Source organism: Phocoena sinus, chromosome 9, assembly GCF_008692025.1.
Source record: "Phocoena sinus isolate mPhoSin1 chromosome 9, mPhoSin1.pri, whole genome shotgun sequence".
In the NCBI taxonomy this organism is placed as follows: Eukaryota; Metazoa; Chordata; class Mammalia; order Artiodactyla; family Phocoenidae; genus Phocoena; species Phocoena sinus.
Window position 1 is genome coordinate 82,191,548 of NC_045771.1, and position 19,201 is coordinate 82,210,748.

Sequence of the window (19,201 nt, forward strand, 5' to 3'; positions counted from 1 at the left end):
TATTAAGATGCTTTTATGTACATAAATATCACTTATCAAAGATCAGGTAATAGAATATGAGGATTTGGGGTTTTGAAAGTTAAGCTGATGTTATTGCTTATATAATAGAGCTGCACATTAATAGATGAAGAAATTAGCTTTAGGGAATTTAAATAACTTGCCTGAACTCTCAAATTAGCACAACTGTGAGTCACTCAAATTCTCCTTAAAATGACCTTTCCATTACTCCATGCTTTTTCCTTTTCATTAATACTTTAACAATATATTATACCTGATTTATGCAACAATGTACTAGGCTCTGTGGGGCAATTTGAAAATGAATAAGTCCTACTTGAGAGACACTGTTAGCCAATTCAACATACAGCTGTGAAATTTTAACAGAGAGTTATGTCATTGTATAATACTGCCAAGCTAGTAGTATGGATTGTTACATATTTGATATGTATGCATGAAGGCACACACACACACACACACACACACACACACACACACACAAAAGGATGTTGCTCTTATCCTTCTCTATATAGAAGGAAATGTAAATTCCACATATAAGTTGATGAGTTAAAAACTTTTGCTCAAATCTTGCAACATCTGATTTAACATATATATAAAAGCTCTTCCAGTTGGATATTAAATAACTCTGTTAAAAAAAAGAAAACTGAAATTGCAGAATTTCTTTAAAAATACTGATAAAACAGTGTATTATACTATATAAGGTACATTTAAGGCAGGAAACAAAACACAATTCACAGCTTTAAATATTTATATCAATAATATACATAATGAAGACAGGGAAATGAAATTTCCCACTCAAAGAGGTAGAGGAAAAAGTAAAACAAAAGCAACACATGAAAGAAAACAACTAAGATAAAAGCAGACATTAATAAGGTAAAGAAAAGAGAACAGTAGAACTAATGAATAAAGCCAAATGATGATTCTTTGAAAAAATTAACAAAATAGACAACCACCAGATAACTGACTCAAGAGAGGAAAAATATATGAAATAATAATTATGAAGGCAGAAATAACCAGTGAAACAGGAAAACATGAGATTATTTTATACAACCTCATGTAAAAACTGAAAATGAAAGTTAAATGGGTAACATACTAGGATAATTCAAGTTATTTGAATTGACCCTGATAGAGAAAGAAAACTTAGACTCATTCCTACAGAAGAGACATGGAAATTTACTAACAAAGTATTCCACCACAAACACATCATGCCTAGATGAATTCATAGACCAGGTGATCTCAATGCTACGTAAATTGCCCTGTAGCTTAACCAATGCAGTAAAATTTCCAAATTATTTTTATGATGGAATTATAATATTGAAACCTAAACATGATAAAGGTATCACAGAAGAAAACTATAGACTTATCTCATTTGTAAATATTAACAGAAAAATCTTAAATGAAATTTGAGTGAACAGTTCAATAAAGAAATTAAGTAAATAATACATAATGATTGAGTGGAGTTTAGGCTGAGAACAAAAATGGTTCAGTTTTAGAAACCCGTTAATATAATTCATCTTAGATGTAAGAAAAACAACCATATAACAAATCTTAATAGATTTTGAAATTACTGTGACAAAATTCATGCATTTTTCATAAAAGTACTCAAGAATCTGTGGAATACACACATACTTACACACACATCCATATATCCACTCATATATATATATGTGTATATAAATATATATATAGTATATACATATAGATATATAGATGTAGATGTAATCTCAGTCATAAAACCACCACTTACTTGATACGAAAACATTAGAGGTATTCTTACTAAGGTCAAAAAGAAAACAAGAATGTCTAGCATCTCCTTTACTATTTAATATTGTAAATATAATTTAACATTATATTTCTCTTTAACATTGCATTGTTGATATTATTTTTTACAATAAGATAAGAAGGCATATTTATTGATTGGGTAAAAAGGCAAAAGATTTTTGTGAAAACGATATAATAGTAATATACTTGGAAATCTGAATTCAAATAATAAAAATATCACTAAGGTAGCAGGATACACAATTAATATACAAATATTAATAGCATTCATATATGGTTTTGAAAATCTAATTAAAGAGAAAATTACATCTATAATAGGAAACAAAACTGAGAAAAACTTAGGAATAAACTTAGGAAAGTTGTTGAAATCTATGTAATTAAATTTTAAATTACTACTGAAAGCCCCAAATTGTACTTTAACATGTAGAAAAACATCCCTTGTTCTTGATATGAGAACTCAACATCATAAATACATCAATTCCACCTAAGCTAATTTGTAAATTTAATGTGATATTTTCTGATATCAAAAACTTCATTCTAAATTTTTCCTAGGAGAATAAACATGTAACTATACTAAGAAAAACCTTGAGAAAGAAGAGTGATGAGAGGTAAATAACCCTATCAGATGTTAAAATATTTTATAAAGAGTTTATAATTAAAAGAATGTAGTTCTAGCACATGAATAAATTGACAGAACACAGAATCCAAAAAGAGACTCCTTACTGAGATTATATTTAAAATGTGGCACTATATGTCACTGGGTAAAAATAAACTTTTAAAATATAATAATGGATCAATAAAGTTCCGTTTGGAAAAATAATAAAATTAAATCCATGCCTTACACCATACCCGAAAATAAACTCCAAATGGATAAGAGATGTAGTGTAAAAAGGGATACCATATATATACTAGAAGTAAACTTGGAAAAATGCCTTTATAACTTAGATGTGGCGATATGCTTTTAATTAACACTAAAAATCTAAAGGCAATAAAAGAAAAAAATAATAAGCTACATCAAAAACTTGCCATGGCAAAAAACATAAACAAACCCATCATATTTAAATTCAAAAGACAAATTTGGAAATAAGTCTTAAAATGTATATCACAGATAAAGATAAATATTTTTAATATATAAAAACTGTGAAAGTGAAAAGTATAGGACCAAAAAATTAAATAATGGACAAAATACATGAACAGAAAGATTTCTTTAGAGAAAAATATAAAAATTCCCTTAAATACATGAAAATTACGCTCAAATTCACATGTAACAAGAAAAAACTAAAATATAAGTGTTGAGATTTTTCATAATATGAGACTTTTATTTCTCACATATAAATTCACAAAAATTCAAAAGCTTGACAACACTATCTTGGCAAAGCTGTATGGGGAAATTAACTCTCATGCTTTGCTCTTGGGAGTGCGAAATGATAAAAATCCTTATGGAACAGAATATTACAATAATTAAATTACATATACATTCACCTTTTGGACCAATAATGCACTATTTGAATATACAGCTCCAATAATATGCAAAAACATATGCACGAGTTTTTTATTGCAGCATTTTCTGTACTAGCAAAACAACCCAAATCTACTCTGGCGAAATCACACAATGGAATACTGCAAATTTGCAGAAAGAATGATAAAACTTTTCATGAACTAATATGAAGTGATTTTCAGGTATATTATTAATTTAAAAAAAAACAAAGCACTAAAATATATATTTGGTATTCTATTAGTAATAAATAAAGGGATTTACTACTAGTAATAAAGAATGGGATATAATAATATATATAGAATATATATACATATAATTACATATTTATATTACATATGTATATGTGTGTGTGTGTATACATCTTTGCCAAAAAAGTAAAAAAAAAAAAAAAAAGAAATATAAGAGCCATAAACAAGAAACTAATGAAATTGGTTACTTGTAACGGTGGGTAGTAGTGGGTAGAAATATGACACAGAAGCAAGAGGGAAAATGAGAACACTCTGAATACACAATTTCATATAGTTTTGACTATCAACCAATATTAATGTTTTAATAATGTTTTAAATGTTCAAAAAGTAATCTCAAGAAAGATGGAAAAAAACACAGAAACGTGCCTATCTGTATATCAAATAGATACCATTACTACAGAATTTAGAAAAAAATTCCAAATAATTTTTAAACACAATTTTCTGACTATATATAGCCTCACTGGAATACATTTAAAGTTAGATAACTTTAAATACCTTTTGAACTTTAAAGTGTAATTTTGCTATATTAGGACGCAGCAGCTTTAACATTATTTTGTGTACATTGGAGAATTCAGAAAATGAGGAAAGATACTGATGTTACCTAGAATCATGGTTCTCACTATGGGAGAAGAAATACACAAATGAAGAGGAGACAAGGAAGAACTCTGGTGCTAGACTGGAGTCAGAGGGATCAGTTACTCATGAAGACATACACACACACACACACACATGCACACACTTCCCAGCTCTATCAAATGAAAGGGGACTAGAAACAATGGTACCAAATAGCAATGAGCACACATAGCACCCACGTCTTCTCCTTACCTTTCATCACTAACATAAACAATGGCTCCTTGGTGAAATTGAAGATTCCAGGCCTAGGGCAAGAAAAACATAAAGTGAAGCTGGAATATCTTATGCCAGCAAGTTAATAAGTGCTCAAAATTTATGGCTTCCTCTCAAAAACCCATAACCCAGATCTAATCATGAGGAAAACATCAGACAAACCCAACTGATGGACATTTTACGAAATACTAGTTCTCCTTAAAACTGTCAGGATCATCAAAAAACAAAGTCTGAGAAAACTGTTACATCTAGAAGAGCCTTAAAAATCATGACAGTTAAATGTAAGGTGGTATCATGTGGGATCCTAGGACACAAAAAAGTACACTAGGAAAAAACTAAGAATTTAAACAAAATATAGGTTTCTGTTAGTAATAATGCATCAGTATGGTAAATAGTTGTGAGAAATCTATCATACTAATATAAGATAGTAAAAGTAGGGGAAACTATGTGGTATATTAGAATTTTCTGTACCAACTTACAACTTTTCTGTAAATTAAAAACTATTCTAAAAAGAAGTTTGCTAAGAAAAAAAACACCTAGCTCATATTCAAATAAAACGGTGGTAGTGGTAAGGAGGATCTCTTTCTCTAATACAGAAAACACAGGTGTAAAATCAAAAATGTATCAAAGAGCAGTACCAATATATCACATTGCACAATTGCTTTCTTCAGTAAGAAATTATCTGAAGAATTTACTACCTAACAGCCAAAAGTTTAACCTTTCCTAATGTAGAAAAAAATAGCACTGTCAGAGGAAAATATTTTAACTGATATATTCTGCATATGTACAGGAATTGGATTTTACAAATTTATGCTTTCTGAAAACAATTTTCTTGTATATGGTAATGACTGATATATTATCTGTATCAAATCCTATCCTATTTGAGTTTTTCTATCTAAGTTCAAATTTATGGATATCAAAACATGACTATTGAATATATTATTATATTTCCTTTTTACTAAATTAAATAACTCCTGGACAAATTATTATTCATTTAAAAATTTTATTAGAATTTGTACCTATTATTTATTCTAATCACATAGCATATTTAAAACCAATGATAATACACTATGGCTTACCAACTTTAATCCAGAGAATAATCTTAATGTTAATGTACATTTGTAGATAATATTTTATAGTTAAAACTACAGTTTTTATTCATATAAAAATCAGAATTCTTAAATAGTTACTATTAAAATATGCAGGATTATTTCAAAATATGGAATAGTGTTTCTTTTCAAATGTAGAACTGCAATTTACATATTTGGAAGAACTTAACTTCTTTTTTAAAATTCCAAATACGGACACTTCTATAAATGTTTAATAGAACGCAAACTGCTCAGTTGAGAAAAAGTGAAAAATAAAACCACATGGGAAATGATAAAAGACACAGGAACCATTTTAACATGGCTTCCATTGGCTAAAGATGGAACAATCTGAGCATCAAAATGAACAACAAGAATGATAATGTATCATGCTGAGTAAAAAGAGAATCCATGAGTCCATATTTACATTACTACTACTAGCAGACTACTACTACCACTGCTACTACTACTAGTAGTAGTAGTACTACTTAAATGGAAGGAGTAGAGGAGAAGGAAAAACTTTCATTTATAGAAGAATAACAAAAAAGAAAGAAAAGTAGGAAATAAAAAAATCATTTTAAAACCAGCAGAGTAATAACTGATTCATGCAAAATTAATCAAAGTATGCCTAAGCCATTTTGTGAAAATTTGTTTGGGAAAAGGATGTAGTCAGCCTCAAAGGCCTCAAAATTTTTTTGTTTGTTTATCTTATATATGAAGAGAAGTTTTTCCTTTTTACCACTTAACCAAGTTATCAAACTCATCAATGATAATTGAACAAACTGACATCATGTGTCACATGAAATAATCCTGAAAAAAGGACAAAATATCACCTAGGCAATATTTCTGTATTTAACTTGATTTCATTCATGAGAAACTAATCAGGCAAAATGAAATTAAAGAGCATTTGTGAAACAGCTGGCTTGGATGACTCAGAATGTCAATCTCACGAAAGACAAAAATCAAAACACAACAAATGTGACTGGTATACGAGTGCTCATTATATCATTCTTGTGACTTTCCTGTGGAGTAAAATTTTTCAGTAGAAACCATTGGAAAATATATGTCACTCACAAAATTCTCATTTCTTTGGTGTCCCTAAGAGCCACTCACTTAATTTTTTCTTTGATTTTTTTTGAATTTGTAATTTGATACATAAACTTTCATTTTAATGAAGAAGAAATTTGACTAAAAATAAAGATATTTTATGAGAGTTAAGTGTTTTTGCTTTGTACAGATTTTAGTGCTTTGTTTTAATTTTTATGTTGATTTTCATGAATTCATATGCTTGTAAAAGGAGTCTTTGTCCTATACTCCCTAGTATTCATTAGTCTACTTTCCATATATTTTATGTTTAGATTGTTATCGTGGGAATGGCAAAAACTATATGGGCAATTTATCCAAAACACGATCTGGACTAACATGTTCGATGTGGGACAAGAACATGGAAGATTTACATCGGTATGTAAATTTCTTTCTTTCAATATATAGTATGTAGTGATAACCGCAGATAGGTATATTGAGGTACATTGGTATTTCTTTCTATTCATTTATATATTATAGTAAGCTAATAAAAACATTAGATTGATCGTTCTGTGCAACTCCATTTAACATTTTCTCTCTACATGGCAAACTTAAATAAACAATTCAAAGCAGTACATATTTATTGAGGATTTACTATGTGTTCTGCTGTGTAACAGGTGCCTCGGGAACATTAACAAAAAGAACATTAACATACATTTGGGCTTCACCTTTAAGCATGATATGGTCATACGGAGAAAACAATTACACAACTGGATAAGACATTGTGTAATGAAACGTCAAATCTAGTGTTTCAAATAGTACATTATAGGATTATATTCTCATAATTATTTAATTATTAATATTAGTTTATAAAATTGATAAGTGACCATCTTCATGTATATACACACCTTAAAATTCCACTTAACTACTAAAAACTTATTGAGACATGTTTCCTTGTATAGCTTTATTCTGATACACGATTTTTCTATAATTAAAGAAATGGATATGTAATTGAAAAAAATCTATATATTTCAGAGAATTAGAGATTTTGACATTGGACATATTCACAACAAAAGCAGTTATCTTCCACTTGACCCCAGCAGTAGTGCTTGTGTGTTTGAAATTACAAAAGACGCATGAGACATAGTTGCAACATAGAACAGAGTTTTATTAAATATCCTGGAATATATACAGCAGGATTAAAAGAAAAATGGTAGTGTCATTTTTTTTTTGTGGTACGTGGGCCTCTGACTGTTGTGGCCTCTCCCGTTGCGGAGCACAGGCTCCGGACGGGCAGGCTCAGCGGCCATAGCTCACGGGCCCAGCCGCTCCGCGGCATGTGGGATCTTCCCAGACTGGGGCATGAACCCGTGTCCCCTGCATCAGCAGGCGGACTCTGAACCACTGCGCCACCAGGGAAGCCCGGTAGTGTCATTTAATAAAGTATCTACAACATGGTTGCTTTCTGTGAGTTGTTATCTCATTTGACCATCATAATCCTATGTGGAAGATACTTCTGTATGTGTGAATAAGAATTTAAGGATCCAGAGAAGTTGAGTCATTTTGCTCCTGGTTCCACTTTAGCTTTAAAGTTCTTATTCTCTTTCAAAATCTACTCACTAGTGGATGATATTTTTTTGACTAATATACTTCACAAACAAATAGTGATAGTTATAAAGCAGTGTTCTCTAACATAAATATGCAACTGACATATGTAATCGCACTTGTACTTTTTAAGTTTTCTAGTAGCCATACTTACAGAAGTAAAATTAAACAGGCAAATTTTTAAAATAATGTTTTTATTAATCCAATATTTCTAAAGCTTTTCATTTCAATATGTATCTAACATAAAAATTATTAATGAGCTATTTTACATTTTTATATTAAAGCTACAAAATCTGTTGTATATTTATAATTATAGCACCTTTCAATTTGGACGAGCCACATACTAGCTTTTCTGTGGTTACTCTGGCTAGCAGCTACTGTATTGGACACTGTAGCTCTAGGACTTCAAAGTTAAGCAGAATTCTGCCATCATGGATCTCACTCTAGTATGGAATGGCAGAAAACAGCAAATGCCAATGTTATATTAGAAAATTCACGAAAAAAGCATATTTTATGTTATGGGGCTGCAAACAAGTGACACCCACACTTAAATGGTCAGGAAGTTTTCCTACAGGAAGGGATGTTAATTGGGACATATGTAATAAGAAGGAGTTAGTCAAAGGAAGTGTAGGAGGAAAAGTACATCAGGCAGAAGAAATAACTTGTTCAAAAGCCCCAAAATGGAAGTGTATAAAAATCAGAAATAACTTTAATAAGGTTGAAACAGTATAATTTGGTTAATGTCCAGAGAAGAAATTCTCCAGTGGCAAAACCATACAGGACCCTGTAAGCTGTGTTAAGAAATTTGAAGAAAAAAGAAACAAAATTGAGTTATTTGTATTGAGGTGGATGGACCTAGAATCTGTCATACAGCGTGAAGTAAGTCAGAAAGAGAAAAACAAACACCGTATGCTAACACACACATATGGAATCTAAGGGGGAAAAAAAAAAAAAGCTCATGAAGAACCCGGGGTAAGACGGGAATAAAGACACAGACCTACTAGAGAATGGACTTGAGGATATGGGGCGGGGGGAAGGGTAAGCTGTGACAAAGTGAGAGAGTGGCATGGACATATATACAATACGAAACATAAAATAGATAGCTAGTGGGAAGCAGCCGCATAGCACAGGGAGATCAGCTCGGTGCTTTGTGACCACCTAGAGGGGTGGGATAGGGAGGGTGGGAGGGAGGGAGGTGCAAGAGGGAAGAGATATGGGAACATATGTATATGTATAACTGATTAACTTTGTTATAAATCAGAAACTGACACACCATTGTAAAGCAATTATACTCCAATAAAGATGTTTAAAAAAAAAAGAAATTTGAGTTTTATCCTAAGCATTAAAGGAATTCATTCAAGAATTTTAAGCAAGAATTGGCATGATTAAAATTAATGCTGATTTCAACACTGATATTTTTAAAAGCATTTTTAGAAATATGGTGGGGTGGATCTAGCTCTTCACGGACTTGTGAAAGACAACTGTAACCAACTCTGCTTTCAGTGATTCCATATTAGAAGTCTGACAGTTTTATGGTGGAAGTAGCTACAGTTACACTACAGAAATATGCAAGAACAACAAATAAAGACCCTCTGCCCCCATACACATTTCAGAGTGCTAGTTGTTAAACATTTACCAGCATACCACTGGAAACACGTCGCATATTTATTCAGGGATGCAATGGTTATAACTCAATTCATTGAGTTTAGGTTTGCCTTTGGAAATAGTTAAAAGTCATGTGGAACCAACTTGTAGGATACTGATGAATGATTAAGTTGCATGGTACCATTTTGGTTTAAGAACAAACTATGACTGAGTAAAGAGGTAACACTGTGTGGTGGTTTTGAACACTGACTCTGGAAAGAGCCGTGTGTTCAAACACTTGTTCTACAGCTTAAAAACCATGTGACCCTAGAAAAATTAATTGTCCTCTGTGGATTTCAATTTTGTCAAATACAAAATTGCATAATCTTCTAGCCTGTCTCATCAGGTTGGTCTAAGGGCATATATGTAAGTCATCTGTAATAGAATATGTCACATAGTAAGTATTGTATGTCTTTACTGTCATATTGGTCCAAAAAGTAAATCCAAGTTTAGTAAGATAGCTCAAGTTTCTATGTTGAAGCTCTTCCCAATTTTTTAAAATGACACATTAATTATGTTCAAGCATGGTAGTAATTAGTAATCCAAAACAAATTAAGTTAGGATGTATAGTTTTCATGACATGGTCAGGATGGCCATGTGGAATTTGACTTCATTAATGTTACTGAGGTAAATGTAAATATTGATGTTATATGAGTGGGCATGGTCTTATAACATACAGTATTTTTGCTTTACTTTTGTAATAAATTTAGTTAAGATGTAAAATGAGAAAGGCTGAAGTGTTACTCAATTATCTGTCAAAAAATCATATTTTGTAACTATATGACCAATGAAATTTTAGAATTTAATAATTTTATTAGTACATTATTATTGTTTTCAGTGTATCTTCCAGTACGTTGTCATAGTAATGCTGCCAGTGATGCTTCTTTACATGTTTCTGAAACATGAAAAAAATACTTCTGCAATAGCTTGCATTTTCTAACTTAGATCTTTGTCACAGGGGTATTGTTACCTTGCCAGTATAGTTATTAAATAGAAGCAAAGTCATAAAATCTTTTATCACTTTATCTATGCTGATTATTCAGCCTTATTCCTGAGTTAAAGAACATCCTTCCAAACTGCAAGAACAACAACAAAATAAGTCTCAAAAAAAAAAAAAAACCAAAATTCACTGCAGGTAGCTTGTGTTGTATCTGTAATGAAAGTTATGCACTAGGATTATATCTTCTTTGTGACATTTTGTTTCTCTTGGACAAGATGTGCATTTTGTGATGTTCAGAGTTTGTTGTTTATGCAGGCATATCTTCTGGGAACCAGATGCTAGTAAGCTGAATAAGAATTACTGCCGCAATCCTGATGATGATGCCCATGGTCCCTGGTGTTACACGGGGAATCCTCTCATTCCTTGGGATTACTGCCCTATTTCTCGTTGTAAGTATATTTTGTGATCTTTTTCAGGTGAACCATTTTAAATATACTGCATGCCCTCTAAAATGATACCTTAACCAGAGGTGGAAATAGTGTAGGAGGGCTAGAGTTGATCCCAAAATAAGGATGCATTCCAGACAACAACACACATACACACAACTTCATCTCTCCTCTAGACAAGGGGACAATCTGCTGACCTTTTAAAAGAGATTTTCCTCCCTCAGAAGATTATTTGGAATTCAGAAGTAATACATGGCCATTGTTCTGACTGGGCTAGAAAGACCTCTCCACCCACCATCCCACCAATAAATACTAACTGTTCAGCCTCTGAAAGTAGCAGAGCTCTTAGCAAAGTCCCCAGCCCACTAACAGGTCCATAAACACATCAGAGATAGTTGTGCTTCCATTTTCTTCTCAGCTGTTTAGGCCAAGACTAAGAAGCCTGAAACATTCCATCTACTTCTCTGAGCCCAAGATGATTTTGTTTAAAAAGTATTAGCACATAAAGTAAAAGATATACGTAAAATGTATAATATATGTCTGATACACTTCATGTAAAAGAGCACCTATATAGCAATAAGTAAAAGATGAGATGATTTGAGAAAACTGAAGATGAATCTTCAAGAATAAACTTAATAAACAAATGAAAAGATATTAAAACTTAATAGTAAGAAAATATAATAATTATAATGAAAAGATAAAAGCATAAGAAATCATTTCCACCTATCAGGTTGGCAAATAAGAAGATGATTGCTAATGCCTAATATTAGTGAGAACCTGGGTAATCAGACTCTCTCAATACTGTGCTGCTCTGTGTACTGGGAAGCCTGTATTGAAGTCAGTTTGGGGAAACGTATCAGGATTTTCAACCTCTGCACGACTGACATTTTGTGCTGGATAAACCTTTGTTACGGGAGGCTGTCCTATGCATTATAAGATGTTTGGTAGTGTCCCTGGCCTCTACCCACTAGATGTCAATAGCATCACCTCCACTGAGAACTGCTAATGGAGACTAATGTATATTGAGATGAAAATATATCCTCAATATGTTATTGATTGAGTGAAAAAGACTTATAAAGCTCTCTTAGTAGCAAGAGACCATTTTACTGTAGTACATCTCTCACAGCTGTTTATAGCAGATATCTATTTTTTTTTTTTTTTGCGGTACGCGGGCCTCTCACTGTTGTGGCCTCTCCCGTTGCGGAGCACAGGCTCCGGACGCGCAGGCTCAGCGGCCATGGCTCACGGGCCTAGCCGCTCTGCAGCATGTGGGATCTTTCCGGACCGAGGCACGAACCCATGTCCCCTGCATCGGCAGGCGGACTCTCAACTGCTGCGCCACCAGGGAAGCCCTATAGCAGATATCTTTAAACACTATGTTAAACTGCCTTCTTGTTTAAAAAAGACTCGTTTTATATGTTCAATAAGAGTCCTGTTTTAAGAATATTTTTCACATGAGACAAAGCAGTAGCAAGTACCTTGAAAATAGCAGCAAAAATACTCAACTTTAAAAGAGATTAGATTAAGAAATGATGTTTGCTTTAAAACATAAAACACAAACACAAGTCTATATTTTCCATAATATACATCAAATTAAAGAGGTAATTTCTCACCATAAATTGTAACACTAGTCACGTTTCATGAAATTTTAGCATAAAAGCAAACTTTTAAAATATGATGTTAATCAATTTTATCTATAGTTAAAACTTGGAACTTCCCAATCTATTTTTAATAAAGAAATTTTCTATAATAGTAAGTAAATATCTTATATGTTCACAAAGAAATAGTATTTCATATTGTTATATTTCATTTCATCAGCTTTAATCATAGCCTTTCAAATTAATTAGTGTTCTCCTAATGTTCCTAACTTATCCCAGATTAGGGTTTGCATAGGTCCTGAAAATGTTCTTTTATAGAAGATGTCTTTCTGGTTTTAACATTAAAATAAACAAGCAAACCGACCAACCTTTCCAACCTCTCTGGTGTACAAAAAAAATTTTTTAATGGTGAAAGTTGTTATTTTTTCTAAGTATTAGCTTTATTTCATGGTACCTCTTTGTGAAGTTTCTACGATTAAGAATAATGGAGGCTAATAGACTCTTCAATGACCTAGGAAGAAGGATAAAAGTCAATGACCTGGCTTCTAAAACAAGTTCTATTGCTTTCCCTATAGAATTCCAGATTTCTAAAAATCACAGTAGCCTAATTTTAGTACGTATAGTTAAGAGTAAAATGTTCCCATAGAGAACTGTGATTTGGCTTATAAATTTGAGACAAGACTCTAATAACTTTAAAGTTTTTAAAGCATATTTTCAACTAACATTTTTAAACTAAAAGTAATGTGCTATTGAAAGACTTCAGGGTGTTGCTAGTATTTGATTAAATGCTACTGCAGATAACTCATTTATTTCAATGTATTCTGAACATTAATTAATTTCAACAAATATTTCTACACTGTCATTTTTCTAACTAATATTTATAGCCAGGATTTATTTACAGTTTTCTTGCTGGTGAAAGGCTAATAAAATTTATCTTTAGAAGATTTGAGTTCTTATTTATTTAACTTCAGAGACTATATATCATTTTCATACTGCACATTTGTATTACAAACATGTAAAGGTTTGTATTCCTTTTTAAAAAATGCTTACAAAATAATATTTAACATATATTTTTAAGGTTCTCAAGATGCAAAAATAAAACTGTAGAAATGTCTATATTTGTCTATACACATATACACAGTTTATCTTAGAAAATTCTTAAGTATTAAGAGAGCATAGTGGTTTAGAGTTTCAACTCTGATTTCCTGGGTAAGGATTTCAGTTCTATCACTTTAAGTGCCTTGGGTAAATTACCTCCACCTCAGTTTGTATTTATCTATTCATTTGTTAATAATTTTAAATTGTGCTCCTATTGTGTGCAAAGCCCTATATATCATTCTAGGTATAGAAAATATAAACATTTCCTATGCTCAAATCGTTTTCAGTGTACAGAGGAGACATTTTACATACATAATCGCAAATAAAGTCATTTAAATACACACATATTAATATTAAAATATATAATAAGAATGGGAATACAAATGTCAGCGTGGAAAAAGGTGTGCTGTTCATAAAGTTTTGAATTTGAGTTGAAACTTTAAGGATCTATTAAAAGAAAGTTTTATTTGTTTTCAGTAAGAGCACATGTTTGGTTCTGAGGCCATATAAACACACACACACACATACACACACACACACACACACACTCGTACACTTCCATAGGAAAAACTTTTATCATTGACATGTTTTCCTTCTTCAGATTTAAGGTGAATCAATATAAAGTAAGATTTGTATCATATATAGTTGTTCAGATTTGAGTACTCTGGTGGAGAGGTAAAGGAAAAGTAAAAGAGAAGTGAAAATAGTATTTTAAGGTAAAATGGAAAAGGCCTAGAAAGCAGAAGAAACTAGAATGCTTTCAAAAAATTCATAATCTAACCAGCAACCCAGAATCTCTAGAAATCTGATTTTAAGTGGTAATGCAGCTTCTTCTAAATTGTGAGAAATATTGGCTTAGAGGAAAATCTATATATATACTCTTAATTATTAAAGCCCCTAAATGATAAGATCTACACATTTAAAAAAATTTAAATATTTTAGTAAGGTACAATAATGAACAAAATACTTTGTTGACGTTTTAACTTGATGCATAGAAATCGGAAACTTGATATGCAATTAAGAATACAATGAATAGTGTAGTCTTTCTCACCACAAATGATACACAGAATAGATATCTAGTTTTTTATTTTAGAATTTTTATGTAAATAACTTGAGTGGAAAAAGCAATATCCTTGATGTTTTAATGACCACAGTCGGCCTCCATCCTAATTTGTATTGTGAACTAAAACAATGACCTCAGGTGACTCTAAGACAAAACCATCCCCAAGAATAAACTAAAGGGAAAGGGAAATGATGAAATTTGTATGTTCACCTTTACGTTTATTCACTTAAAATATCTAGATCTGGAAAATGGACATAAATAAAAACGCTTTAGCATGTATTAATTTTCTCAAGATTTCCCATAAATAAAAATCAGATTTGCGTCTATTACAAAGGAATCCATATGCCATTTTTGTTTTGTTGCCGGTTTATTTGAGCTCAGGGCACTTCCAGAGACTAACAACCAGCTGGGTCTAAACAATGCCTGACTAAACTCTATGTCATCAGTTCTGGACAGTCACACACTAAATTCCAGGAAATGTACCTCATTCATGACTACTTAAGTATTTTCAAATCCTAGCATCCTCCAAGCCTTTCTCTTGGCAGCAATTAAACCCCACTCAGTAGGGAGGTTGTAAAAAAGTAGTAAGTATGAAATTTTAGTTATAATTTATTGGCAGTTTCTGGTGTTCTTTTTTTAAAATACTTTTCCCCTTACTACCTAGAAAAACCAGTCTGTGAAATATACTAACAAAGCATAATTATATTTGGCTATCCCTCTTTTTCCATGAGTGACCTTGATTTCTATCTTCTCGAATTCTTTGTTTTTTTTTTTTTTTTTTTATCTTCTCGAATTCTTAAAAAAGTTTTCTGAAACATAGGAAGTTTTAATTATCCTTAACCATAAGTAAAAAAAAGTAATTTTCAGAAAAAATATAAATGGGTCAAATTAAAGCTACGTAGTTTATCTATATGAATGGCCCAAATAAACAATAATAAGCATTAGTGCTGTTCGGTGGAATGTTCATTGTGTACGATGTTTGGCATCTTGGGAGAATGAGGCAGCTCCTTGGTGCTAGCAGTGTAATTCAAACTGCCAACATCCATCAAACCACATACCTGATAACCTTCACAGTCATAAAACAGGGCTTTCCTCACATGACCCACTACCAGTAGGTGCATGCTTTCAACTTTGTCTAAAAGTGATACATAATTACTCAAAAGAGTATTACTGCATTTTATTTTTATTTTTTATTTTTTTTTGCGGTACATGGGCCTCTCACTGCTGTGGCCTCTCCCGTTGCAGAGCACAGGCTCCGCGGCCATGGCTCACGGGCCTAGCCGCTCCGCGGCATGTGGGATCTTCCCAGACCGGGGCACGAACCCGTGTCCCCTGCATCGGCAGGCGGACTCTCAACCACTGCGCCAGCAGGGAAGCCCTGCATTTTATTTTTGAATAAAATGTAAAGAATTGTAGTAAATTATCCATTTATGGATATTTGGATTTCAATACACAATTCTGGTTCTATATAACAGAAATATGTATGTAAAAATTATGTATATACATATATATTTGTTTTTACAGGTGAAGGTGATACCACACCTACAATAGTCAATTTAGACCGTAAGTAATCTTTCAAAATAATATATGTGAGTCTCTATGTGTCAGAAGTGATGTCATTATTTTCTTCATAGAAAAATAACTTATATAAACTTCCATCATAAAAATAAAATAATCTATTTTATTTCATTTGAACATTTTTTTTCTGTGTGCATGTGTAAAGGTGTTACAAAGGCAACTGCATACTGAATATCAAAATTCAATGCTCTGTCACAAAATATGTTATATTTAACTTTGAAAAAAGCATGTATATTGCTTTTACCCAATTGGGGGCAGAAGGTATCCATTGGACTTTCACCATCCTTTAAATTAAATCAGGATGCTACAGTCAGAAAGAATGAAACCAGAAGGTTGGAAAGTTATGCAGTGTCTTTATCCTGCTCTATCTTTAAAGCTCTTTGCATGCTCTACGAGGCAAAAGATGACACAATCTGAGAGGTTCAGTTAATCCTCAGCTTAAGGAAATCTGTTGGGAGCTGCTTGTATCCGATTTTCACACATTTCTTGGGCTGAAGGAAGTTACTCAAATGTTTTGATTTAAGAGACCACCTGCTGTGTCCCAGGCTGAAGAGCAAATGGAAATCTATTTTAGACCATGGACAAGAGTGGAAAGGATAAGGCAAGGAACACCAAGGAGGGTCAGGAAAAAGTTTACTTCAAAGAATTCTAAATTATATCTTTTGGATATAATGATTTAGACATAATTATGTCATTTGGATAAATTTTCAATTAATATAACTTTGGTAACATGTTGCAAAATGGTTCTACATTCTTACTATACAAATTCATGAGTAATAAACCAAATATAGTTTTTTTTATTTTCACTTAGGCTATTGCTTTTCATTGACATTTAGAAATAAGCACATTTAGAAATAGCATTGTTCCATTTTATGTTGAGGTTGTTAAGGGAAATACAATTAATGTTAGACCTGAAGAACTTGTACCTAGTGAGCAAAGCCACTGTCACTATCATGGTAATGCTGTTGACCTTGAGTTGATTAGTTTTTCTGTGCTACCCATCTACTTAGATGAGGATAGCAAACATTTTGGGCCTGATTTGGCACTGTAGTTACGCTATTTACCTTCTTTTGTCCAAAATGTTCTTCTGACACAATAACAGTAATTACATTTGTGTAGTTACCATTGCAGTAAAGAAAGCTGAAAGGCACGGATTATTTCAAAATGTTTTATCAAAATGTTATGTTTGGTCCTCTTTTTAGATCCTGTAATATCTTGCGCCAAAACAAAACAATTGCGAGTTGTAAATGGGATTCCAACACGAACAAATGTAGGATGGATGGTTAGTTTGAAATACAGGTAATTATTAATAGACACAAATCATACATATCTGGATTATTTGCAAAAGTTATATTCCCAGCAGTATGGCCACGTGTAGTCATGCAGGTTGTGCCCTCCACAAGGCACCTGTATGAGGGGGGGCACAAGAGGGGACTAATCACATTCTGCTTGCCAAAAGCCATGGATTTTGCAATTTGTGCCTCCAGAGATGGTGCCATTTTAAATGCTTACAAAGGTCCCATATGTGTTTGCATTGTCCCTGATATGGCACTTCAATTCTCGTAAAGCAAAAGACAACTACACAGAGAACCTACCTATACCTTGGTATCACCATATAGTTATAATACTTATGTTATTAATTTCCCAATCTAGTATATTATGAGATTATTTTTAACTTGTCTATGCACAATCATATCAAAAATTTTATATTTGTTTTAAATTTCTGACTTTTTAATTGTCATTCTAATGAAAAATAGCAATAATTTAAAATTCTAGAACATTTCATCATTAAGGAAAAGATTAACAAATTATACTGATAGTTAAACAGTCTTGAAATTATAATATTCAGTGTGGATAAAAAAATTCTTGACATGTCTATTTCTCAATGTTGTAAGGATCAATGCCATGTTCTATGTAAAAATTTTCAAAATATACTGTTATACAAAATTAAGATTAGTAGTTATGTTATAAGAATTAAATATTGAAAACAGGAGTTAGCTTAAAACCTGATCATACAACTTTCTATGTACTACACATATTGTACTGTATGGTCAGAATGTTAAAATATCTTTGTCTATATCTATCTGTATTGGAGCCTCATCATGCAACATACACCAAAGTGCACCTGAATTCTAGCCACATTTTCCCTTGTTTTCAAGACACCCCATGTTTCTCTCTCTGAGCCTTTGTGCTGTGGTTCCCACTGTATGTTGTAGCTTTCTTCCTCTGTATTTTATGCCTGGAAAATCTTTCATTCTTTAAATACCAACTGTAATATCTCCTCTTTTTGGAAACCCTCCCTGTTCCTTTACCTCTAGCCTCCTAGAATAGCAGAAGAATATCCATTTTTTTTAACCATAGCCAAATCACAGTGGCATTAAATTAGAATAGAGACAACTTGAAACTGAAGTGTTTTTTAAATAAGTCAATTCTTAACAAGCATGAAGTTTAAATACTTTGATATATATATGACTTTAGATACCAGGTAGAAGATGGCCTAAAGTTCTCTTTTAGTGTATCTTTCTTCCAAGGAGTAACTCATCAATTTTTATAAATATTTATGTTGATAATTGTAGGGTAGCTGTCCTGGGTGTGTAGTACCGAAATAGATTTATGAAACTCACCATATTAAAGCTGCTGTGCAATATGAAGACTTAATGAAGGCTGTAAAACTGGGGGGGGGGTGTTTTATTTTCTTTATTATAGAAAATGTTCCAAGAATCTACATCTTTGAA

General features: G+C 32.1%; 1 protein-coding gene across 4 annotated transcripts in view; it reads left to right on the plus strand.

Annotated features, from left to right (window-relative positions):
- The window catches only part of HGF (hepatocyte growth factor), an 81,580-nt gene that overhangs the window by 54,900 nt on the left and 7,479 nt on the right, over nucleotides 1-19,201 (plus strand). For all 4 annotated transcript variants that reach the window (XM_032643751.1, XM_032643749.1, XM_032643748.1 and 1 more), the window contains exons 11-14: nucleotides 6,830-6,932; nucleotides 10,999-11,132; nucleotides 16,413-16,451; nucleotides 17,669-17,765. In XM_032643751.1, coding sequence (XP_032499642.1) covers nucleotides 6,830-6,932; nucleotides 10,999-11,132; nucleotides 16,413-16,451; nucleotides 17,669-17,765 — 373 coding nt within the window. The remainder of the gene's footprint in view (nucleotides 1-6,829; nucleotides 6,933-10,998; nucleotides 11,133-16,412; nucleotides 16,452-17,668; nucleotides 17,766-19,201) is intronic.